The 26,830-nt window shown below is 43.0% G+C and overlaps 1 protein-coding gene across 1 annotated transcript; it reads left to right on the top strand.

Annotated features, from left to right (window-relative positions):
• Positions 1-995: 995 nt before the first annotated feature.
• pdgfrl (platelet-derived growth factor receptor-like) lies at positions 996-25,661 on the top strand. Its single transcript, XM_034092156.1, has 6 exons — positions 996-1,216; positions 2,200-2,467; positions 2,547-2,698; positions 3,128-3,421; positions 20,606-20,742; positions 25,316-25,661. The coding sequence occupies exons 1-6, from the start codon at positions 1,162-1,164 to the stop codon at positions 25,502-25,504; spliced, it is 1,095 nt and encodes a 364-aa protein (XP_033948047.1). The 5' UTR covers positions 996-1,161; the 3' UTR covers positions 25,505-25,661.
• Positions 25,662-26,830: the final 1,169 nt, after the last annotated feature.

The raw sequence follows: 26,830 nt of genomic DNA, 5'->3' as shown, positions 1-26,830 counted from the left end.
GCCGGAAGTTTTGCCGGATATAAATAGGGGTGGCCGTGGTTCGAGGCGGAGTTTTAGGCGTGGCCATGCTCCTGAACCTATGTTAACATTTTAACCTCATTTGTGTATCAACATGTAGCATTTTACTGTTATACCCTTTTACACTGTTAGGAAGCTATGTTCAGTGGGTCCATGTTAATGATTGGCCCCCCTTCAAAAGAGACATTTTGAGAGTCTTGGAAATAAGAAAAAATAAGTTCTTCTACACAAATTGAAATTCATATTTTGGTATTAAGATTAGAGAGAGAATCTCTTTTGATTGGTGCCCCGACTCCACACTACACTAGTTGTCTGTAAGAGGTCAACACAGTGGAGAGCTGGTGGTTCACTGTCACAGCAGGTCTAAACCGAGAGTAGGAAAGGTCAAAGCACTTGCAGTTACAGCACTAATCAGGATGTAGCACCCTGTGCATCATGGGAAAATATGAACCTCTGCACAGCAGCACAGAGGGGTCTCTGTTCAGGGATTAGCCTTAAATGACTTTCTCAATTTACACATTACAGAATAATTCACTTGAGGAAAAATCATATAAAACAATGACACAAAAATGTGGCCAGTACTCCAAATTAAAGATATTATTATTATTATCTCATCGACATATTTTTTTTCTTGAAATAGAGCTCTCGAGTACATTTTATTATAATTTTGAGGTTATAACTTTATTATTTCTGAAAAAATAGAACATGTTTTCTAAGAAATATGTTCTCAGAATTTTGAGATGATAATCTTGTTAATTTCTTTTTTATTAAAGATGACTTTTCTCAGAATGATGAGGTAACTGTCTTATTAATTCACTAAAAAAAGTCCCATATTATTTTATGAATAAATACATCACACTGTTGTATATGTGCTTCTATGTAGTGTTTCAAGATTTTAAACAGTGATGCTCTCCTTCACAACGCTCTATGATCAATACTCCAGCAGAGGGCTCCAGAGTCTGTGTTTCTGCCCTCAGGTTTGATGAGAGGGAGTCAACAAAAATATCAGAAGTTATTTTCCCATTAGCTCTCAGTGTGTGAGGATGGAGCAGCAAATCTGATCCGGTCAGCTGGAGCCAGCAGAGTTCCTCCTGAGCCCCTCAACAAACCCCTCTGACCTCTCCGGACCTACCCGTCTGCACCATGAAGCTCTGGGTGGTGCTCGGCATGGCTCTGCTCTGGGTGGAGCTCCAAAATGGTGAGTGAAGTCTCCACATCTGTCTCGTAGATTCATGAAGCAAAATGGCTGTTATTTTTAATCATGAAAACTTGGATTTTAACCTGGAAGAAGTGGGAGGATAAGATAATGTGAGGTTGTGTATTTGTGATGGGCGTAGAATGGGAGGATGTTAGACAAAGAAGTAAATCACATTAACATGAGGCAAAGAAAAACATTTGATTTACATTTGTTGTTATATTTGAATTGTATATATGCATATAAATTGTAAAAGTTGCATGAGAGTTGTGTGATTTTTGCAAAGTGTTTCTGCAGACCAACTCAAAGCAGATGCATCTGAGGTATGCAGCAGGCGTTTCTCATTACTGATCTTTACTGCTGACCTTTCCTTCTCATTAATGCTGCACGGAAGAATAAAACAAACACACCCTGAAAGACCACACCACAGACCGAGAATTTGTTTTTGTCTTATGTGCCCACTCAGAAATACAGAGCCCAAAAAAGAGGCTGGGTTCTGCACATTCTGTGCCAGTAATAAGGATTTATCACTTCCTGCTTTAATGTTGTCACAGCTGGAGAAAACACAGAGCTCTTTTGGAAAGACATACTGATCACAAGTCTGGACGCTCGTACAGTACAAAAAGAGAGGACTTTGTAACATTTGCTTTATTACTTTTAAAGGGGCACTATTATGCTCATTGTCAGGTTTCATAATTGTATTTTGTGCCTCTACTAGATGTCCCACCCCTTAGCCTACAATGTGTTGGAGAGCTAGCCAATAGAAGCGCAAGTGTTACATTGTGATGTCACTACAGTATGTTACTGAAGTTAACAAAGGACAATTATCAAGTCGTATCAAGCAGGGGGAGGGTACTTTTGGATTTTAGCCTTTGCAGACCATTTACATGCACACAAACCTCTTTATAACACTACAGGGAAGGGAAAACACAACAAACCATAATAGGGCCCCTTTAACCCCTCTCTCACCCTCCTCCCTTATCCAGGTTCCTGCCAGCAGATCAAGCGTAGAAAAGATGTAGGAGAGAACCGCATCCACCCTGGGGGGAAGAGGGTGAAGGTACGAAAACTAAAAGAGGTGGCAGGGAAAGGCCAGTCCCTGCTGACCCAGGTTCTAGATAGGGGACGCTTCCTGCGCCTGGGCCAGAGCACCAGCCTGACCCCAGGGAGGAACATGGAGCTGCGCTGCAAAGGCAACTCCATCGGGTGGTCCTACCCCCCCTACCTGGACACCTACAACGATTCCCGCCTCAGGTGCTGAATCAGCCGTTTGGCATCATGATGGATGTGAATGTGTGAAGGTCTGATTATTTGTTTTCTTTTCCGCCTCCAGCATCATGCAGAGCGACAAGTACAGTCAGCTGATCCTGACGGCGCCCTCTGCTGCCGACACGGGGCCCTACAGCTGCTGGGTGATCGTCTGTGATGGCACCGAGTGTGAGAGGGACCACGACCGATCATACGTCTCATACATATATTTCACAGGTGAATCATGGGATACATAGCAGATTGCACTCTGCAGTTTCTATAAGGGATATTTATAAAAAATGACATGTCACTTTGATTGAGGGTTCAGGATTCAGTTTAATATTGAATAGAATCAGAATACAGTTTCTTGCTAAAAGGCTTTCATGTAAAAGGAATTTGCTTTAGTTGTATAGGAAAAAAGTCTGATAGCAAGGTTAAGCAGAGAAAATATTTTAAATATAGCATACAACAAAAATTATATGTTTTGCTGCTACTTTAGGTAACACACTGACCCACGATAATACCTTATACAACCAGATAATCCGAACTGTTTAAAAATCTACATCAAACACATCAATCACCTTCATGAATGGATGACCTAGCTTGCAGATACAAGTATTTTCCTTATTACCTTATTTGACCTGACACACCTGTCCCTCCGAACAGACAAAGACAACCTCTTCGTCCCCTCGGCCTTCCACTTTGAGATCGCATACCTGCGCCCGGACCGGCCCGCCGTGGTGCCGTGCCGCGTGACCGACCCGCAGGCCGAGGTGTCCCTGCACAGAGAGGTCCCTCCAGAGGAGATCACGGCCAACGGGACGCAGATGACCTACGACCCAAGCAAGGGCTTCGTCCTGCAGAACCCCAGCCCCGAGCAACAGGGGGTCTTCTACTGCAAGGCCGTGACCAAGGGCACCCCCCAGATCTCCACCAAGTACCAGCTGCTCTACGTGGAGGGTAAGGTCATTAATGCAGAGACACATGGTGATGCTGCAGGATCAGAAACCATTACTCGTGTGCCTTAACTGTGAAAAATAATTATGTTACCTATCACTTTGATTAAAGCACCGAGAAGCACGGTGAGAGGCTTTTCACAAAGTCATGAATCACGTGACTTCGCTTCATCAGCCTCCAGGAAGAGGTCGTATTTCACAGTGGTCAAGCCCCTCCCCTCCACATCACTAATCTTGGTTTATGTGGACGCTTGCCAACTTAAAGGGGACCTATCATGCAAAATGCACTCTTGTACGTCACATGAATATGTGTCCCCGGTGTGTCAGGGAACTCACCAAGTGTCAGACAATACAACCCTCTCTCTTTTCCTCTACCTATACCCAAATCTCTAAAAACGGGGCTGCAACGGATCTGATACAGACTGATCCAGATTTGAATTATTTTCGACGTCACAAAAGTGGTGCTCCGCTTAGTGGTCAATTCTCCACCTATCAGGGGAATGAGAGGTTGGGCCACGGCCATATGTAGTACATATGCCAGGCCTGTAGTCTGCCACAAAAGCAGCGAAGAAGACTTCCCTTGCATGGTTGCCATGGTTGCCCTTCTGTTTATTCTCCGCTGTGGCTCTTTTTCTCGGACAGACGTGCAATAGATGCCGTGTGTAAATTGAAAAGATAATACATTTGCAACATAGGTAGTCCAAATGTTTGGAAATGCATGTGTGTATAATAGGAAGATGAATCCACGAGGATATCCATCCAGGACCTATGATCCAGGACCACAGCAACAGGCACAGCCACGACTCAAGATCCAGGACTCGCGATCCAGGACACAGGACCACAGCAACAGGATCATCCATGACTCCGGATCCCGGCGTATATAGACACCAAAAAGAAAGACATTTGGGGAAGCTGGGTTAATCGGAACATGAGAGTACACAGGTACAGACAGAAAGAAGGAAGAAGTAAGATGTCCCCCGACAAACTAAGACTATATCAGCAAAACTAGGGGCTGAATCTAATCAGCCCTAACTATAAGCTTTATCAAAAAGGAAGGTCTTAAGCGCACTCTTAAAAACAGATAGGCTGTCTGCCGCCCGAACACAAACTGGAAGCCTATTCCACAAATGTGGAGCTTGATAAGAAAAGGCTCTGGCTCCCATTGTACTTTTAGAGACCAACAACCCTGCATTCTTGGAACGCAATGCCCTAGTAGGACAGTAGGGTATAATGAGTTCTTTAAGGTAAGATGGCGCCTGCCCATTAAGGGCTTTGTCGGCGAGAAGAACAATTTTGAATTATATCCTGTGTTCTATAGGGAGCCAGTGTAAGGCAGCCAGAACAGGAGTAATGTGGTCCCTTTTCCTAACTCTGGTTAGTACACGATGTTGGAGTCAGAGTGTCTAAAACCCACCTCGGCTCCGCGTGTCGTTTGGTGAGCTAGGTAAAATCATAAAAGGAAGGAATTCAAATACACCAGGATACAAGTTAAACAATATTCTGTTTTAATGACAAAAAGGTAATAATACAATACACAGAAGTACTCCTGCTCTTTTCTCCTCTCGGAGACCTTACTATCTGGACCGCCTGAATAAAAAGGAGGGTGGACTAAGGACCCAACAGGCTTACATGCAAAAAACAACAGGAGGAGTTGTGTGGATGCTCCTCCCATACAGGTTATCCATTGGGCGATATAAAAACGATGGGCTCTCGTAGCGAATCAGCACGAGCCAGCCAGGAGAAAGAGTCTCTTCAGTTTGAGGGCAAAAAAAACACATCTGGTGTTCGCTGTCTCACATTCTTGCAGTTTGGACACACACCCCCCTTCTTGCATAGAGTTCCCTCTCTGCTCCCCCTCCCCCATCAGTTTAACCCACACATCTCCACACACCCTTGGCATTTTAAAGATATGTCTAAGATATAGTTGTTTATAGTTGACTAATACAAGTAATACATGTAAGTTACTTTAATATCAATAATAACGAGGAAAACATTACCTCTGCTCTCAAGCAGTAAAATAGTAGCACACACTCATTTCCCTTAGCATGTGTCACGCACACTCATTTCATCATGCAGCCCCTCACAAATGTCACATGTTTTTCCCCTCTGAAAGCTATGTGAATTATTTAATTAACAAAGGTTAACTGTTCCCATACCCTAAGGCCTTCCTCTGAACTTTATTCCACCCCAAAGTCAGCTTACTTGGAATGAATACATGTATTGATAATCCAGGCCGACTATTGTCTCCAGGCCTCTTTATGAGTCTTGCAGGAAATGAATCATTAACTAACAAGACTTTAACTGGATTATATCTGAGGAAGATCTCTCTTGGAGTTCCCCTGTTAATTGCAAAAACCATTGATGATTAACAAAGAGACTCAGGGGCCTCTCTTGATATCTGGAAACTGCAACAAGACTTTCTGAAAAATACTTATCGGGTAATCTTTACATTACCTACTCACAAATAGCCAAAAAACTATCCTTTTGCTTATACATAAAAGTGGAAGAAAAGACTATTGCGCTAATCTACTTTTACTTAAAAAGGGGACATTGTTTCAGAAATATATAAAAAACCTCTCTATAATTAAGAGGAAAAAATGTACTTTGTCCATTCAAATTTAACACCCTTCTTATATATCAGGTGACATAATAAAATGAATATACCAGAAATACGCTGTATTAAACTTTCTGCTGTAACACTTTACTTCAATTCCCCCTTTTTATCTCTTTCTCAAGAGATCAACTTAAACAAGTCATTTGAAACATAACTCTTTTCCACTGTGTCTGTCCCCCAACATTATACAAATCCATCAGAAGGTGGGAGCTAAATGCAATGTAATGTAATGTAATTTAGAGCACTTTAAACATTTGGGAACAGCCCATCATAACAACTTCTTATGACAGTGGAGAAAGACCAAAACATGTAAAAAAACTGCGTCCTTGTCTGCCGAGCCCTCATACTCGTCCTCTCCCTCCGAGGTATAAGCCAACAGGGGCATTTGGTACGGAGGGGGAGAAGCAGCTTTTACCTCAATGGTGGAACTGATTAGTCTGACACACAATGAGTGGATGCACGGCACACAACAACAACCACATGTTATTAAAATGGCCATAAAAGTAGCTACATAAATAAAAAGAGACAGTATTAAACCTTTCCATTGACCAAACAGATTAGCAAACCAATCTTCACAGGGATTGTGTATCCCTGATTGTTCATGCATAGTTTTAGATAGGGTACGAAGGCCTTCTAAAGCCTTTGTGACGGAACCGTCCGGAGCCGTGTTGTTGGGAATAAACGTGCAGCACATATCCCCAAACATTGCGCAAACACCCCCTTTCTCCGCCAGAAGCATATCCAACGCCATCCTGTTTTACACAGCCATAAGGGACGTTGTACCCAATTGTTCAGCCAGGCCTTCTACCGCGTCTGTAGTGAGATTGGCCAATCGGAGTATGTTGTAATGTACATTTTTGATAGGGGTCACAGGGAAGATGGCAGAGAGAATTGGCATACTTTCAAACCCTGTAGCTATTTGGTCAGCTAGTTTGTATTCGTTAGGGACCCCTCGTGGGATTCCTATGGAATCGATGTAGGTGGGAGAGTCGAGGGATAAATCAAACGAGTTTCTAGTGTCCCTTTTAGCCAGTACATGCCTTCTACGGCGGGTAATTAGGTTGGTGTTGAGGGAGGCTTTAGGGTCCGTGGGCACCAGTTTTTCGCCTAGTAACATTAGGGGTGCATGGAGGCGCACCATAGCACACAATCCTACAGATAGTTCGGGGATACGGGTGAACAGGCGGTGGCCCCCACAATAATAGTATAGACCAGCCCTGGCCCAATGTCCTATACTAGTGCTAGACACGGTGTGGTTACACCAATCCGTAGAGACATTTCCTAGGTCAAAATGTGGAGATTCTTGGACCATGGCGAAACATGTGTACCCACCGACACCTCTGCTAGGCGTGAATAGGCCTGTCCTAGTATCATTATCCATTGGAGGGAAAACATTGGCTAGGGTGGCACAGTTAGGAGGACTAGCCATCTTGGTAAGTTGTAACATACAGTCGTAACCCCAGGAATCCGTGGGAAACAGGGGCGCAGGGTCAGTGACTAATTGCGGGCGGGCCGTAGCACAGGCTAGGCAATCCCCTGCCATTTGTTCTTGGGCTGTTCGAGCAACCCATTTTAACCATAGATTGTCATCTGTGTATCCTGTGGCCATTTGGATGACGTCTAGGGGTTGAAGTTGGCTATAATCCCCCGTACATTTATCCGTACATGTGATTTTAGACAGGTATTTAACATTAGATGCTGCATGAGGAATGTTTTGCTCTATCTTTGGTGTAACTTTAATTTCGAAGAAGCCATGTGGCGAACCCTTTCCTGCATGTACCGCGAGGACATAAAGTCCAGCGTCGGTGAGCACGACATTCTTTATCGTTATGAGTACCAGATTACAAAACCTGGCGGAGCACGGAACGCCTGGGTTTCTCCTAACCACGTTCATTCTATATTTGAGGGATCTAACAATTTCCGCCGATCGGTAAGATGGCATGAATCCCCAGTCATCAGGACCCGAATTTGATAGGACACTGGACCAGGACTCGCAGGAGCAACCGTAGGTGTATGTGACGGACACATAAGGATCACCTTTGGAATAGTATGTACTGCCTCTGTAAGTGTAAGGACCGCCTTTGACCTTATCTTTGATGCTTCTGTTACATACCGCAGGGGCTAAGCAGACGTATTTGGCTAGGTAGGAATAGGTCCTGTCGAGGTTTCTGCAGGGGGCAATTCTGCACAGGTCGATTTGTACTATTCCATCACTACCTGCTTGGAAAGTGAAGGTTCGTTTAGGAGACATTGGGGTAACTACTACCTCATATGTGGCCCGTTTAACCCTAGTTACGGATTCATCTGGCGGAGGAGTGGAGTCTGGGTGGTTAATGGAATCACATAAGATAAAAATAATGGCAACAGTTACAGTAGAAAACAGGACTAAGCCTGTGAAACATTTCCAGTTCTCATACATAGTTATGCTGTTAGCTCCAATTCTTCTAGTGTCAGTAAAACATCTATGCCAACGTATGGTGTTAAAACCCAAGTTATTAAAAGTGCTGTGGACCAATGGGTCATTCAACCAGTAGGGCGAACAAATAGACTATTATTCCTACTAGTAGTAGCAACCAACAGGTTATCAGGAAATTCAGGGCTCCTTCCGACATTTTCTATTCTTCTCTGAAATGTTTTGGTCTCTGTGTCAGCATTACACGAGGTAAAAATAAAAATAAAAAATCCCTTAAATATGGGTTTTTAGAAAACAACTCCCCAAATGTGAGTTTACAAAAACAAATTCCCTAAAGGTGGGCTTATAAATGGGGTCCTAGGTGTGGCTGTGACCTGATCACCCCGCCGTGGATCGTTGTCCTTTCCCCTAGTCCCCGGCATCCTCTTCCTTAAAAATAGGTTAATAAATGAGTTAAACTGTTGGTTAAGATACCACTTCCCTCAAAAAATAGGTTAATAAATGAGGTGCTATGTGTAGCTTATAGCAACCTGATCAGAGGGAAGTAGGTTCCTCTGTTTCCCCGTGAAGTCCGGTGTCTTTGTCCTCCAGCCCGCTGACGGCAACTTCTGGGCCGTCTGTTGTAGGGATGTCCTCGAGGTCCTTCTCCTCCGGTCCGCTGATGGCAGCTTCAGCGCCAGGTCCGTCCTGATGTCGTGTAGGGTCCTTCCAGGTGATTTCCCCGCTGCACACTGGCTCCAGTGGTACCAGTTGTCCCCCTTTCCTTCTAGGCGGATGGCATGGGATGTCCTCTGAGTCACTCTGTAGGGGCCGGAGAACCTGGGGTTGAGCCACTTGGGCCTGATGACCTTCAGCCAGACGAACTCCGCTGTGTTGGCCTCATGCCTCTCGGGTTCCCCTTTGGCGTCAGCAACCTGTGTGGAAAAGCATGATACCAGCCCCTTAAGTTGCTGGAAATAAGGTTTCGAACTCATGACCTCTACTTCCTTTCCTACGCTCAGGGCTCCTGGGCCCGGAAACTGATGGCCATGTGTCAGCTCAAATGGGGAGAAACCTGTCCCTCGGTTAATATAACTCCTGATTGACATAAGGGCCAGAGGCAAGGCGTCTAACCAGTTCATGCCTGTCTCCTCACATGCTTTGCTGAGTTTCTGTTTGATGTTCTGGTTCATTCTTTCTACCTTACCCTGAGATTGGGGGTGATAAACGGCTCCGAAACTGTGTCTTAGTCCTAGGGACTGTTCTACGGTGCGTAGGTCATGGTTCTTGAAATGGCTGCCATTGTCTGACCTCACTTTCCTAGGAAACCCATGTAGTGGAATGTAATGCGTGACTAAAAACTTGTTCACTGAGTCTGCATCTTCTCTCCTGCATGGCATAGCTTCTGGCCAACCTGTGTATGCATCTACTACAACTAGTAAGTACCTGAACCCTCTCACTTTGTCAATCATGTCAGTGTAGTCAATGATGATTTCTTCTCCTGCCATCTTAAGTAAAGGAAACTTTCCCTGGTGTGGTTTTACAGTGGCTCTGATGTTATAGGTCATGATAGAGAGATACAAATACTGAATAGTTTAGATGAGAAATGCCAGGTTACTAGTATTTATCATGTAAACAGGGAACATGAATAACCCGATCTCTCTGTGCTCATGTAAACACCATATCCCCAATATGATCATAACTGGGATAATACTATAAATGGCGTCCGTGTAGATGCAGTCAGTGTGTTTTACTGGAGCCTCAGTTCGATAAGAGATTATTTTCTGAGTTCTTTAATTTAGGTACTCTCTCTCAAAATGGTAATGTGCATTATGTTTTAATTATACTTCTTATCATTCAGAAGCTTTTTGTGTGTGTTTATGTTTTACTGAGTGCTTATAGGCAATTTCCACCCCAGTATTCAGTTAACTGTTTATTTTCTGTGCACATTACATAGACTAGCTAATATTCTACCTACTGCTTGGGACTTTGAGTCTTCAAAATGTCCAATGTCACAGACTGGGACTTACTTTAGAGTCAGTTGTATTTACATTCAGTATGACTTGTTATTAGGGGTGTAACGGTACACGTACCCGTACCGAAATTATTCGGTACGGGCCCTTCGGTTCGGTACACGTGTGTACCGAAGTGTACCGAACGAATATAACGTTAAACGTAAAAAATTGAGAACGTGAACAACTTCTTGGAAGTAATCTCAGGTGCTGCGTCGCAGCATTCAGAGTAATTTCCTCACATTGGGCTCATCGCGTCATAGAGCGAGCAAGTCATTCCATTGGATGAGAGGGCATGCTATGAGAGCTGGTCAGAGGGATGCGTTCAAATTTAGTCAGTAATTTGAGGAACTGTCGAAAATTAATGGCGAACGCAGATAAAGTTGAGCTCGAAAATCCTCCAGCATCATTGAAGTCTCCGGTTTGGGAACATTTTGGTTTCGCAGTTACATACAAGGATGACGGAAAAAAGACAGGTGGACCAAACCAAAGCTGTTTGTCGGCATTGTTCAACTAACATTGGTTACGCGGCTGGCAATACATCAAACTTGCACACTCTTGAAAAGGCATCACCCGAACGTGAATATCACCGGTACCAAAAGAAAAAAGACTGAAGTGCAAACCCAACTCCCGCTAGCATTTAAGCCTCCACCACTCGCAGAAAGTTCAGACCGAGCCAAAGCTATTACAAACGTCAAATATCCTTATGTTGCCATGTTAGCAAAGCGCTACCTGGTTGTATCTGCTACCTCTGTCCCTAGCGAGAGGGTTTTCTCCACAGCAGGATACATTGCTAGTGCCAGCAGATCTGCCCTTTCGGCAAGCAATGTGGAACAACAACATGAAAATACAATGACAAGCAAGTCCTAATGTCAAACTGGCTGCTTAGGTACTAGTACAGTACAGTTCAAATACAGATAATTTCAGTTCATCGAAATGCTGCACCTTAATGTTCATTTGATTATATTTTGTATTTATTTGAGTGAATATTCACAGTTTAATAATAATTAAAAACCCAAAACTAATAGTTTATGTTTTGTGAGTACTTGTACAGTAAAGTTCAAATACAGATTATTTCAGTTCATCGAAATGCTGCACCTTAATGTTTATTTTATTATATTTTGTATTTATTTGAGTGAATACATTATTCACAGTTTAATAATAATAAAAAAATATATATATGTTTTGTGAAAAAAAATGCTGCTGTACCGAAAACGTACCGAACCGAACCGTGACCAAAAACCCGAGGTACGTACCGAACCGAAATGTTTGTGAACCGTTACACCCCTACTTGTTATGATTCAATGTGAAAGAGTATACTGCTCAATAAATAATGATCACTTCACCACCTCTCTTGACATCTAGGCGCTTGAGAGTGAGTCAGAGGCAGAACACAGGGACAGTGGAGAGAGCTCCGTTGCTGAGGTGAGTGATGAAAGGGAAATGACAGTTTAGAGTAAATTGTGATGTGGACTCTCATCCCAGAATGTTAAGGAAATCTGTGGGGATATTTCAGTCAAGGGGCATCAAATGACCAATATAGACAGAAGAGCAACATTTATTTGAACATTTAAGTCGATACCATTCCTAGGTGAACTTAACATCTGTATGGAGTCAGATCAGTCCCAATATTAATAAATGCTCACAGAAGGATTCACAAATGTATTTTGCGATTTATATATAAATGGCTCTCCACAACAATATCTCTCAATGCACTCACAAATATTTATTGTTGTATATAAATGTACAAAAAATTGGCATTTAAACTGCTTTTTATTAATTCAAAGATGGCTCTGAATTAATAATCAAATATGTTTCCTTTCTTTACTCCTGAATGAAATTACAAAATGTACCCATCATTTCCCTCATGCTAGTATAGCCACATAAAAATCAAACCATCTGTTAAAATGCACCAGAATACAGGAAATCAATTTTTTTTCCCCCACATTCAGGATGCTTCCAGTACCCAGCATTTTTCGCTCTGGGCTAATTCAGAGGGTCAGTGTTAGCATTGTGTGTTTTTTTTGAAAAAAAAAATGAAAAAGATCAGTTAAATGAGTTTTTCCCATTATATGGATATAAAATATTCATAGTTTATTAAATATTAAGGTTCCTTAGACGTTGTTTCCTGCAGATGACGCGATTTTGGCCCCGGAACCAGGTCCGTGGGGCTTAAGAGGTTATCTCATGTCTTATAAAAGCTTAGTAATGATTTATAAAGTTTTCACAAATTAATTAATAAATGAATTACAGACTATTCGTAAACCCTTTATAAGGGTAGTCTTATTGTAAAGTGGTACCGATTTTTCTCATGGCAGTTAGACTCTAGAGCAGGGGTCGGCAACCCCTGGCACGCGTGCCACCATTGGCACGCGGCCCCGTAACCAGTGGCACACTAGGAATTAGTGGAATAAGTGTGCACAAATATTTAAATTGTATTTTTGGATCCTGAACGAGACCGCCGCCAGAGCGCGTCTCCCCGTTACCTGCAGAAGGAAGCCATGCACGCAACGCAGCCCCGCTCTCTTTAACTGCAGGCGACTTTCTGCCGCTTTCCTCCGTGGTGCAGTGCTGATCGTTTCACCACAGAGGAATGCACTTCACAAATTGCAGTAACCATAAGGAGCTGTATAAAATGCCGCAGTTTTTGCGTGGCTGTGTCTTTAGTTGAAAGCCCAGTGGCGATCTGCTTATCTCTCATCGAAATAATATGCTACAAAGGGGCGGACTGACCATCTGTGTGTTGAGCTTTCCTGTCGGCTGCCAGACCGTAGTCGAGGAAACAGGGGGATGACTCTCTGTCATCTCCCAGGGCAGGAGCAACAAGCTTCAGGTTCAATAACCCACTTTAGCTTAAATGACTGGAGAGAGGCGAGCTCTTCTTGGGAGGCCGTTGCATTTATTTAGTTGTTCTTCTGTTTCACAAAATACATCACAGACCTCAGTTTTTCTGCTGCCTCGTTTCACTTCCAGAAACATACACACGCTAGCTCACTCTCGCTCTACCATACACATTGTTGGAGCACCACCCGATGGCGGTGGTGGAAGGTTCACCTCTGCTCCGCGCCGCCCCTTGATGACGGATGAGCTGATCAATTTATAAAAGAAGGAATTCAAAGCACCAGGATAAAGGTTAAACAAAAATCTGTTTTAATGGTAAGAGCAACAATACACAATACAGAGCACTCCGGGCTCAATTCCTACCACAATGTGATAAACGTACCACGACAGCCAGTCAGGAAGAGAGCACCGACTGTAAGAATGTTACAGTATTTAAACACATTCTGTGGGAGGAGTTGTGTCGGTTACTCCTCCCTAGCTATTTGTTATTGGCGAGCCCAAGACAGTGAGCTGGTAGTTCTCCATTGGCCAGTTTCACTTCTGGGCAGGACCCTAGGCAATGAGTCAGCAGTTGTTGACTCCGTCTGATTCGCTCCCTCTCCTTACAGTGTGTGTGTGTGTTTAAATAAGGATGTTTCCTGCCATGCAAACTGCTCCTACTTCATACAGAGTAATTAAGCACACACATATATTTAAGACAACTACTCCAAAATGTCGTGGCAATTTAGCACAGGCCTCCTCTGAACTTCCTCTAACCTCGAAGTCAGCTCACTTAACAGGAATACATCTATTAATAATTCAGAACGACCATTATCCCATGGCCTCTCTAGGAGTCTTGCAGGATATGAATTATCCAATTAACTAAGTCTGCCCACGAGCGCACATACATTTTCCACGGGTAATCATTTTACTCAAGGCAGAAATCACAGGTTGTACTGTACCTCACCTACTCACAAATAGCCACAAAAACACCTTTTGATTATAACACAAAAGTGGAAGAAAGACCATTTGCGCTAATCTACTTCTACTAAAAATGGGACATCATTATAGGAATATTAATATAAAAAAACCTCTATATTTAAGAGGAAAAAATGTACTCGTCCATTCAAGTTTAACACATATGAATATATAAAAACACACATATATTAGTTTCAACACACCTCCTTTTCGGGTATGGTGTGTTTACAGAGACATGTAATTGTTATACATTGAGTTTGTGCATTCTGTAAATACATGTGTCCTAGGTGAAGGCCAGGGGAGCCTTGGGGGAAAAGGTCATAACCTAATAGAATAATTAAGATTGAGGAACTTGGGGTCAAGTTTCAATGTGTATCTCTCTCTCTCTCTCTCTCTCTCTCTCTCTCTCTCTCTCTCTCTCTCTCTCTCTCTCTCTCTCTCTCTCTCTCTCTCTCTCTCTCTCTCTCTCTCTCTCTCTCTCTCTCTCTCTCTCTCTCTCTCTCTCACACACAGAACGAACGATCGTCCTTATTACTATGCCGTTTAAACCAATTATTTAAATGTGTTTGTTAAATTCGGCATCATGTAAGTTGCGCTGACAGGTCCACACACTGCTTCCCCGCAGCGAGGCTCCCCCCGCCCTCCTGTTGACAGTTCACGAGCGTCATTTGGTTTATATATTAGTCACTTTCTTATGAAAAGACAGGTTTTAGGCCTTGGTTTGAGCATTCAATTCTGAAAATAAAAAATCAACCATTTAATGATGATTAATGATTAATTTGTCTTTAATCGTGACATGACACGAAATACACAAGAGTAGATAGTAAGTAAGTAAGTCAATCTGCATAGGAAGACGAGTTAAGGGATAGAGGAGAAAAGGTTATATTTACAGAGCCTGTCAATTTATGAATTGAGGAAATCAAAGTTAGTCTGTTAACCAAATTGCAGCCATCTAATAATGTACTATCTGTTATTAAAGATCAGAGGAGAAGAACAGAATGAGAGGGGTAAATCCGGAATAAAGAAGCAAAAAGATTGTAGAGCAGTGAGAAGGAAAGGAAGAAAGAGAAGACACGTTTAGGTCAGGATGGATAACCGAAAGTGGTTGTCCAACAAGAAGACTGGTAGCTCTGGCAGCAGCAAAGATATTGTGGAGGCCGAGCTTCCACAGAGGGATTTAGTTCAGAGCGAGTTAACTCCACCAGCCAGAGAAGATGTCCCGGCGGCGGCCGGAGCATCTTGTTCCACAATAAGCGCTAGAATGGGTCAACAGCCGCCTCCAGCTCCACCTTTTAATGCCACTGCGCCTGACGATCTTGGGACTGAGAGGCCAGCACAAGTTATCCTGCAGTCCTACCCTGTCCGAATAATTAATGGCCAAAAACGCACCTTTACCAAGAATTGGTTTAAAGGGGAAAGGAAACACCAATTACAGTTATAATATTCCGGTAGTTTATTCATTTTACAATGGATATTGATCGTAATATTTATTGTATATGATATTACTCGCCAAAAGAAAATTAATTATCTGCCGGCCGGGTGGGGAATTCCGGGAACAGGCCGCCGCCATTAGGGGAGTCCCAAATGGTGATGTCACTGGCTGTGTTTTCGCTCCACCAGAAGTCAACACAACGTAGCAGATATGGCAGCGATGGAGGAATTTTGCAATGAGATCGACGTTTTGAACGATGAATTTGACTATTCGTCGGGAGATGACATTGATGTGGAAGCATCTACAGTTACCAGGCATCCCATGGCCTATGCTTATGAACCGATTCGGTCGAATAGAGTGGCATACGATCCGGAATAAAAAAATTAAAAAAACACAATGCTAACAGTGAGCCTCTGAATTAGCCCCGAGCGAAAATGCTAACCTATTACTGCACCGAAAATCACTCCTAGCTCCCTTATTACTTATCCTAGCCGCACATCCACACATCGTTTATGATCGCAAGGAGACACAGAATCTAACGGTGCCCACCTCAACACTGAAAGATACAAACTCGCGAGGTTATCCACAAAAACGTACATCAAAACAAGTGGCGCTAGGTACTAACATACGCCAGGCTAACGGCTTACCTTCCTCATTGTCTGGTCTAAACTGGCATTACAACGATAAAAACGATGATGTAGTTAATCCATAGGTTAATATCCAATGGGGCTGTGTCCCCTTTGAAATGTTCTGATAATCTATAAGCAATAAAACTGCAATTCCGTTATCTGCTGTCCGCTCTGTGCTCCGTGCGCTCTGGGTCCTGCAATACCATCCATCAATAGCAATACTAGCCTTTTTAGGGCTGTTTTCGACAGATGAGCGTGTGTATGCCAGTTTAATTAGTTGAGCTATAGAACACCCCCAATTCTCTATTGTACGTCATAATAATAGCTACCATTTAGTTTGGACGCGATTGCGTTAATTAATAAACTCGTTTGGTGGCTCGAACTTCACGTTTGTTGACACTGTCATTGTCTTGCGCGGCCGACGTGCTGGGACGGTCGGTGTTCCCGACTGCATACGTTGAGAAATCGAATATTGTGGGAACAGATCCTGGCTTCAAATCCAATGTTTTGTATTGAACCAGGCATCCAGACTGGACTTTGAGCAGCTTCTCATCCTTTAGTGGCAGCCTATGGAAATGTACTTCTTCTTTCTTTGTATAAAATCCATTTGTGCAGCCTGGGGCAATACAATAAACTCCTGACGACGACCGTTTTCTTGTAATGTAAACTACTGGTGCATTGCACGCCATGTTGTTTGTTATTGAGCTTTGGCCCAGGAAGCCGTACACAGTCAGTGACGTCACTGGAAAAGTCCCGGAGCAATGGAAGCGCCCATGGTCATTAGGCACGTATTTCAAAAAGTAAATTCGCGTATCTCGATCGTTTACATTGGAAATAGACTAGATAAATACATTTCCTAATGGTAATATTGTCGCATGGAAAGCAGTTTGAAAAGTGTTTCCATTTCCCTTTAATGGAAGAAAGTGGCTGGAATATTCAGTTGTGGCTGACGCCGCATTTTGCTTTCCATATAGAAAGTTTAACACAGGGTGTAGTGCTAATGCAGACAAAGCCTTCACACAAACCAGCTTCCGTAATTGGAAATGTGCAACTGATATCACCAAAGGTTTTTCAAGACATGCATCCAGCAAGGAAAATTTGAAATGCAACGCTCTCTGGATCGAATATGGTGCTCCTAGTGCTACAGGATCTGAGGTCTCCATGCTTGTTAATGAGAGGCAACTGGCAAGAAATCGCCAATATTTAAGTGCGATCGTGGACATCATTGAGTTCCTTGTGTCACACCAGCAACCGCTCAGGGGGACGTTGGATGCTGTGGAGTCAAGAGAAGACGTGGAAAGTGGACTGTTTTTGTCTATGATGAAATATACACTGAGGAAAGACCCGGCCTTAGCAAAGGCATTCAGCACTATTCCGAAAAATGCCACATACACATCACATGACATTCAAAACGAAATAATAGGGCTCAGGAGTGAAATAGTGACCTTGATAGTCTGACAGACCGTGTCATTTCTGAGCTAAGAAAGGCAGGCTTAACAACAGACAAACCCCTCAGCCAGTGCTATGATGGTGCAAGTGTGATGTCAGGGAAAAGAGGAGGCGTGCAGAAAATACTGCTGGAGAAAGTTGAGAGAGAGGTCCCATATGTGCATTGCTTCAACCACCAATTACATCTGGTGGTTATTCATGCCATGTCATCAGAGAATACTCTGCAAGTATTTTTTGATGTGTGTGACATGCTTTATCGGTTTCTGAAAAAACCAACTGTGTCCGCAGTGTACACAGGACAACGCCTGAAAAGGTTATTGGACCAAAGGTGGACCGGTCACCTAGGTACCGTGTCAGTCATAGTCAACAGTTATGACTCTGTCGAGCAGTTCCTTGTGGAGATTGACAGCAGTGGCCTTCCCACCCAACTAAGAGTAGAGGCAGCAGGCCTCCTAAAAGCAGTTCAAGAGCCCCACTTCAAGTTTACTGCGGTTATGGTCCACAAAATCCTCGCCCTTCTGGACCCTCCTAACAAAGTCTAGCAGGATAAAAAAACAGACCTCTACACTGGAGTTAAGGTTGTTAAAAGTACATTGGATTGCGTGGAGCATCTCCGGAGTGACTCGGAGTTCCAAGCCATTTGGGCATAGTGTTCCACTGGCAGCCCAGCTGATGCATCAGAACCAGCGGCTCCTCTACCAATGAAGAGAGCTCGCCAAGTCCCTACACCTGAAGCAGTATGTGGTGGAGTGTACTATAGGTCAGGGGGACATAGGAAGTGAGACAGAGTGCAAGCGGCTCTTCTTCAGCACATTGGACAGTGTCATTGGGGAAATGAACAGGAGATTTTCTGAACGAAACAGCCAGCTGGTCGAGGCGCTTTGTGCCCTTGACCCAGAAAATCCTCACTTTTTGGATGTGCAGAAGGTGACACCGCTGCTTGAGCTCATGAAAACCATGGTGGAATCTGAGTTTGCTGTAGCTCGAAACTTTTTGCAGTCTGAAATGGCCCGCTCTACTGGGGATGTGCACCCGAGAAAAGCCTGTTGACAATTGGCATGTGAGGCGGATCTCACAAAACAATTTCGGGAAAAAGACTGGAAGGAGCGCTTATTCAGAAAGGTCAATAAGCAAACAAGGAGGCTGCAACTTTACTGAAATAAGGTAATATACAATTCTGCAGATTTATCTTGTTAAAAAAAAGCTTGGTGTGTCAATTAATTACATTGCCAGTATTTTTGGTTGTTGTGTGACGACCCCTACTTTACCTGTTGTGTGTGTGTATGTCCCTTTAACGTTCAGCACTGATTGAGGGCACCTGGCTGTCAGCACGGTCATGAGGAGTGAAAGGCCTGAGCCAAGGACTTGCTTGCTCTCTCTGTTGGAGGATCTGTTTTGGAGAGCAGCTGCCTGACTTATGATTTTGTTTCCCTTCACCTTAGTTTGGCATTCAACACTTTGCACAACCACACCATGTTCACACACCCACATATACACTACTGATCTTACTGATTAACACATCCCATTGTGGTAGCTTTGTTTAGTTTAACGGTAATAATAAATATCTTTCCTTATATCGGGTCCATTCCACGTTTTTGTTATGGCCAAGAGCCAGGCCGTGACAGTTGTGAAAAAAAGGTCGCCGCCTCTGATTTTTTAACAGCCCCCTCAGTCATTTCATCCTGGAGCCGGGCCTGCCTGAAATGTTTGCCGAAATGAGATTTGCACCTTCCAAAGTAGGATGAATGCCGTCTCTCTTAATCAGACCAGGTTTTCCCCAGAAGGCTGTCCAATTAGCGGCATGACCTACTTTAAAACAAATGAATAATGACTATATAATCATATGTAAGAGATAATGTGCAGCGACGCGGTCATGCCGCTAATGTCATGCCGATCTAGATCCCTCCGCTTCGCGTCGGGCTCCTGATCTGCCTGTCGGTGTTCTTTTCCCCATAATGACCAAGTCGCTGCACATTATCCCGCTTATTACATGGCCACATTCTCAACAAAGTAACGATTTGACTCCCAATATTAATTTAAATGCTTTTATGGATTTAGAAAATGATTTCATTGATTTAAAAAATAGTTGTATGTATTTATTTAAATTGACATGCATCTGCTAAGAAAAATAGTTCGTTGTTACTATTTGAACTAACGTAGCATCGGAGGAACTGCTTCGATAGCGTTTTTGAGGAGCTTTTTGATTACAGATTTGAAAACATCGTTGCTTGCTTTAAAAGTAGCACAATTCATTATGTCAAACCTTGGAAAGTATCTAGATATCCCTGCCCAAATGCCAAAGTAACTGGCAACTGAATATGAGGGTTTCTGCCCCGTTACTTCTCTTCTTACTTCTATAAGAATAAAACACGGAGGACGGAGATCTCTTTTTCTCCCCCTCTTCTGAGCCCAGCAGCTGATCTCAAAGCACGCTCCCCTCTCCTGCAGGGGGGTGTGGTCAGCTGCAGCTCACAGAATCAGCCTCCTGCAAAAACAGGGCTGGAAAGAGCAAATAGAGCAAAATGAGGCATGGCTAAAATGCAGGATCTGTTTGGTATTTTGAAAAAAAACTATATTTATATACTTTATATAGGTATGGCCCTACAATATGTTTCAAATATAGCATGATCTGTCCCCTTTAAATGGAAACAGAGTCAGATGTATGGGAGGAGAATTACAAGGTTAATTTATGAAATGAAAATGTAGTGAGGAGTTTTTGTCTGACAAGGCCGTCACAGAGACCAGCCCCTCCCCACAAATAACTGGCTCTACTGTAGATGGAGGTTAAAGTGTTCAAATGCTAAGCTTTCCTTTACAAATGTTTATGCATTTCTATATAATTGTTTGGTTTTCTTGTTATAGTTCCTAGCGGGGCACCATTGGTCAGCCTCGAAGTCTCTCCGGAATCTGTGACAGGCGGAGACAACGTCAACGTGATCTGCACAGTGCTGGGGGAGCCGGAGGGGGACGTGAGCTTCACCTGGTCTTATCCTGGACAGGTAAAAAGGGTTTGAAACATTAAGTTGACCTGATTCAGAAACAGGAACAGTTCAACAATCATCTGTATAAATCTGTGTTTATGTCAACTCACTTCAATTAAAATGTCCCATCAGACTTCCGGTTTGGCTGGATATGGAATAATCACGTTTTTGAGAGGCTCCGCTTCCTCCTCAAAAAAATATATAATTTAACAATACATTTCTTCGTGAGAGGTCTGCAAAAGTCGGCAGTATAAGCTGCAAAAGAACAAAAGTGCAGAGAAACAAACTACGACTGATGAAACTAGCGACGAGGCTAGCGCTAGCACCAGGCTGGATGCTAGCACCAGGCTGGATGCTAGCACCAGGCTGGATGCTAGCAGCGATCAGGACGAGGCTCCGACGAGGACGGACATCATGGCAGCTATCAATCAGCTAAATCAAAATGTAGAGTCGAAGTTCGAGTTGCTCAATGCCTCCATAGCTGGTCTGAAACAGTCACTGGGCGAGGTAGAACAGAGAGTAATTTCTACCGAAGGTGGCCTGAACGAACATGAGACCCGAATCAAAGCTTTGGAAGACCAGTGCTCAAGATGGGCTGAGGAAGCCAGGTCGCTCAACGGGCGGGTGGACGACCTCGTCTCGCGCTCTCGACGACAAAACATTCGGATAATAGGTGTTAAGGAAGGCACTACCAGAGATTATTATTTTTTCTCTCCTGTGCATAAATCCTATTCAAGGATTGACTTCATGTTGTTGGATTCTAAGCTGATCTCTAGTGTAGCGACTACACAATACCACAACATCTTGATCAGTGATCATGCTCCCATGTCACTCGATATCAGATTTAACAACCATAAAAGCGAACACACCTGGAGATTCGATCTCAACACAATTTTAAAAGAGAAAAGTTTTCTAAAATATATGTCGGACAGGTGATGTGGATGATTCAGTATTATGGGAATCCATTAAAGCAGTGCTTAGGGGCAGCATCATATCCTATGTAGGTGGTAGGAGAAAACAAAGAGAAAGGAGGTTAGTGGAGCTGGATGAAGGTGTGTCTCAGCTAGAACGTTCATACAGAGCCTCCGAAGACCCCGACACATTAAACTCTATAGTTTCCCAAAGAGATGAATATAACACAATTGTATCCGCTCAGATTAGTAAACAGATGAACAGAATAAAACAGACGCAATTTGAATTAGGAGAAAAACCTCAGAAATTGCTGGCACGACAGTTGAGACAGGCACAAGCCTCCCGGGCAATTCTGAGAATAAAATCAGACATGGGCACTGTCCTCACTGACCCTAAAGAAATAAATGCACGTTTCATGGAATTCTATTCAAATCTGTATAAGTCCAATGGTAATCGGGATACAGATGCAATTAAGTCATTTCTCTCTGAGCTGAACTTGCCTCATCTCAACGGTGAAGCAATAGCGGATCTAGACAAAGACATCTCTATGGAAGACATAATAAAAGCAATTGGTGAATCTCCAAATAATAAGGCACCTGGCCCTGACGGATTCACTATAGAATTTTACAAGTGCTTCTCTAAGTAACTATCCCCACTGCTGCTGCGTATGTTTAAACATGCAGCGTCAATTGGCCGACTGCCTCAAATGCTCTATAATGCAAATATTTCATTGATCTTGAAAAAGGGCCGGAATGAGCTGGAAGCCTCATCTTACAGACCTGTGTCACTGATCCCTAATGAAACAAAGTTGATTAGCAAAATTCTAGCTAACCGATTGAAGCTTTATATCCAGACGATTGTACACCCCGATCAAACAGGCTTTATTCCCAATAGGCATATTTATTTCAACCTACGACGCCTATTTAACATACTATATGCTGAGCACAATACAGAGACAGTTGTGATTTCAGTGGATGCTCAGAAGGCCTTTGACCAGGTCGAGTGGCCATATATGTATGTGACCCTAGACACATTTGGCTTTGGGAAGATGTTCATTGACTGGATACGGATTTTGTATGCTCATCCCACAGCTAGTGTGATCACTAACCAGAATATCTCCCCCCAATTCCCACTATACTGTGGCACTAGACAGGGAGATCCCCTGTCACCTTTTTTATTTGCTTTAGCCATAGAGCCACTAGCCACAAGTATACGGCGGCATCCCGGAATATCACCTGTCTCCATTAAAGGGCAGAATCATCAACTGTCATTATATGCGGATGACATTTTGCTATATGTCTCAAAACCACAGGAATCTATGCCCTCAATTATGGAGCTGTTTAACCATTTTGGCTCCTTCTCGGGGTTTCAAATAAACTGGGATAAGAGTGAATTAATGCCAGTGTACTTGAACCAGAACAGCTCCACACTGAAATCTGTGCCCTTTAAGATAGCCGAGGACAGGTTCACTTACCTGTGGGTGACAGTCACCAGAAAACCCGAATGGTTACTTGAGGAGAACTGGAAACTGAAAAGAACCCAGCTTAAGCAGAACATAGACTTCTGGAAAACTCTCCCTCTGTCACTGGTTGGGAGAGTAAACGCAGTTAAGATGGTGGTTCTCCCACGTTTTACATATCTCTTCCAGTCAATCCCATCATGTATACCGCAAAGCTATTTTAAGAAATTAGACTATTCTAACCGCCTTCATCTGGCAATATAAAGCGGTGCGTATCGGCAAGAAACACCTTTGTAAAGATAAATATGAGGGAGGGTTTAATCTACCAAATGTTAGATGTTATATTGCTGGGCAGCACATTTAAACATTCTGGCTTTCTGGAGAAGTGGTACCCTCACTGAGGGCACCGAGGAGGACACTCCAGCCTGGCTTTCTATGGAGCGGGCGTCCTGTCTCGGAACTTCTCTCCCAGCCCTTCTGAATAGTCCAGTTAAGACTAATAAATTACTATATGCAGGGAACTTTCTGGTACACAATTCTCTTAAAATATGGAAACAAATAACATACTTGAAAGCCCCAACTATGTACATAGACAGCCCAATCTGTGGCAACCACGCCTTTAAACCGGCCAGCGTGGATTCCGCGTTTGCTCGCTGGAAGGAGAAGGGAGTGGAGTGCTTGAAGGACTTGTACCAGGGGGGCCACTTGATGTCCTTCGAACAATTGAGGAACACATACGATCTCCCAGCCTCACACTTTTTTTGATATCTACAGATCCGGAGCTTTATGAGGTCTCATATAGCTACATTTGCAGATATACCGCAGCATCGGGCACTTGAAGAGATAATTAATGTTAGACCAGGATGTAGAGGAAGAGGAGCAGTGTTAACCCTATACCAGACACTTCTTAGTCAGGAAGTAGTCAGCACAGAAAAGTATAGAACTGAGTGGGAGACAGAATTGGGTGTTCCGATCACTGGGGAATGTTGGGAAACATTTTTTAGGAATATTCACCGGTGCTCAGTAAATGTTAGATTAAATCTGATACAATTTAAAGTTGTACATAGGTTGCACTACTCAAAAGTTAAAGTAAACAAGATGTATTCCAGCGTATCAGCATTATGTAACAAATGTAAAAATCAACCTGGCACCCTTACACACCAATTCATTTGACAAGCAATTGAAGCCTGATCCCCTTGTGGCCATTCTGGGGTCCACGAGTGACACTGATCTGAACTATGGCAGTGACAAATGGCCGGTGTTTTTGGGTACTGTTTTGGCTAAAAAACGTATTTTGAGGTTATGGAAGTCTGATGCTGTGCCTTCGTTCGAGATGTGGCTGAGGGAGTTGGGTGAGATCCTCTACCAGGAGAAACTTAGATTCAAGAATGCAGGAAGGGGGAGAGTGTTTGATAAGGCCTGGGCTCCAGTGATGAGACACTTAAGAGGTCTGGATGAGGATGAAGGTGTGGGATGAATGATCAATAATGTTAATCCTGTAACTTTTATCTTGTTTTTTTTCTTCAATTTGCTATGGACATTTTGTCTTTGTCCTGGACTGCCCTCTTGTTTCTAGCATGGATATTGCATTTCTTGTTATCTCGCCCATGGATGTGTTTTAAAACCGCCAACTGCCTAATTGTACTAGTATGTTCTGAATCCGCTGGTTTGTTGTTGTTATTGAAAATGGAAAATATGATTGCTTTGTTATACCAATGCGGTTGGTACAATACATTTGTGCAATAAAAAAATTCTTAAAGACATTTTTTTTCCCATCAGAGAAATTGACCCTGAAAATATGGTGAAAACCAAAGTAATTGGAGTGTTTCGTACGGTGGCCAACAGCTGCAAGAACACTTCCATTCGGAGAAACTTGCCACAGCTTCAGAAACAATGCAAATATAAAAACACAAATGTGCGCATCTTCACCAACTTGACAACACATGCGAAGGATTTGACTTTCACCAACAAATGTGCAACTGTCACTGTTGGCACGGTTAGCCTGTCTCATAAATGTCAGTGCTGTCAGTATACCTAGCTAGCTAGCATCCAGCAGATCTGCAATAATTTCAGAAGATATCATGTGATCACATTGTTAGAATGTTAGAATGTTAAATCTTACATTTTCATTACCTTTCCTTTCCTTACCATTGTGGATGAAAACATTTTCTGTCACCAATAAACAACACAATGGTAGTAAATCTTGATTTCATTGTGTAGGACCACCGTCCAGTTCACATCCACACGTCCTTGAGGCTGGTCCACAGAGGGATGAGCCACACCACCAGGGTCTCCCAGAGCGTCCTGACTGTCGAGGACCTGGAGACCATCGACTTTGGGAACTACATCTGTAAAGCCAAGAACCAGCACGGAGAGACTAGTGTGATGACCAACATCCTCTCCAAGTAGCTCTGGAGGCTGCGCAGAGTCATGTTCGATGTGAGTGTGTTGTGAGGTATAACTGGAACACACCCACCAGTGAGACCCCCTCAGATGTCATGTATATATACATAAGGAAGTCTTCATTGCAGATCGTTATTACATAATAAAGATTTGCTACATCTTATGTGGAATAAGTTCTTTTTTGTTGCATTGTTTTTCCCAACCAAAAAGAAGATTTTTTTTGTGTAGAGGTATAACACTTCACCAGGTATAACACCCAGAGGAGAGGATCATTTATTCAGCAGGACAGAGCCCACACACATGAACCTAAAACAAAGAAGCGCTGACCTTTTATCCTCCACAGACCACTAGACCTAAAAACTGAACATCCCTTGAAACATTTAGAAAGACTAAAACTGTTTTACATGTTTCTGGAGTACAAGTTTAATATAGGTTCTCTAGAAAAGATTCTGACTCTGAATTTTGTATCAAAAAGGGACAAAATAAATAGTGCAATTTATCAATCCAGATAGGTGAAAAGTGTTGGAGATATCGGTCGTAGTGATGTCTTCCTTCCTTCCAATATAATGCAACAAGATGGTGGACTGCTTGTGGCTCGCTAAACGGTACAAATAATAATATCTGAAACCTACGAGAGAAATGTTTCTTTTTACAAAATATGGCCCCTTGTTACTGAAGATAATTTACAGTCCTTTTCAAGAGCCGTTTCTTACATGAACTATCTTTCTACTGAACTACATTCAGTAACCAAATCACAAAAGAAATCTATTCATTTACGAGAGGCTTAATGCACACAGGTGTAGTTTGGAAGAGAGAAAATTGTTCTACAGGCTTCTATGAAAAATATGAATTTTGATTATGGGGTGAACTGTCCCTTTAAATAATAAAATAAACTGTTATAGTTGAGTCAGAGTCTTTCAGCTTCTCTCACATGGACTACACCCTGCTGCTGGCACTTTTGAATTGGACACCTAATCAAACATCACTGACGAATCATACTTCGCATAATTTATTCTACATTCAAATGAAATACTGGCGCTGGCAGACCGAGCCACAGCCATTAAAGTCACTCTGGCTCTGCAGCATGTTGTGAAGAAGGAGAATCTGGTTTAGAGCTGAGCTGTGTGCCAGGCTGACACCCTAATGCTCTCCGTATGTGGAATGTGTTTCGCAGGCCCAGAACTCATTTAGTTTCCAATGCAACACTTGCTGCAGTTTCCACTCTGCTGAATAGTTATGATTTTGGATTATACTTAAGGTAATGATATGAACATTTGCGTAAGGATATTTGGCTCAAACACGACAGGCTGGACTGATACCTGCTGAGTTTTA

Source organism: Pseudochaenichthys georgianus, chromosome 10, assembly GCF_902827115.2.
Source record: "Pseudochaenichthys georgianus chromosome 10, fPseGeo1.2, whole genome shotgun sequence".
NCBI lineage: Eukaryota > Metazoa > Chordata > Actinopteri > Perciformes > Channichthyidae > Pseudochaenichthys > Pseudochaenichthys georgianus.
The sequence above is the reverse complement of the archived record's forward strand: the minus strand, read 5'-3'. Positions and strand labels throughout refer to the sequence as shown.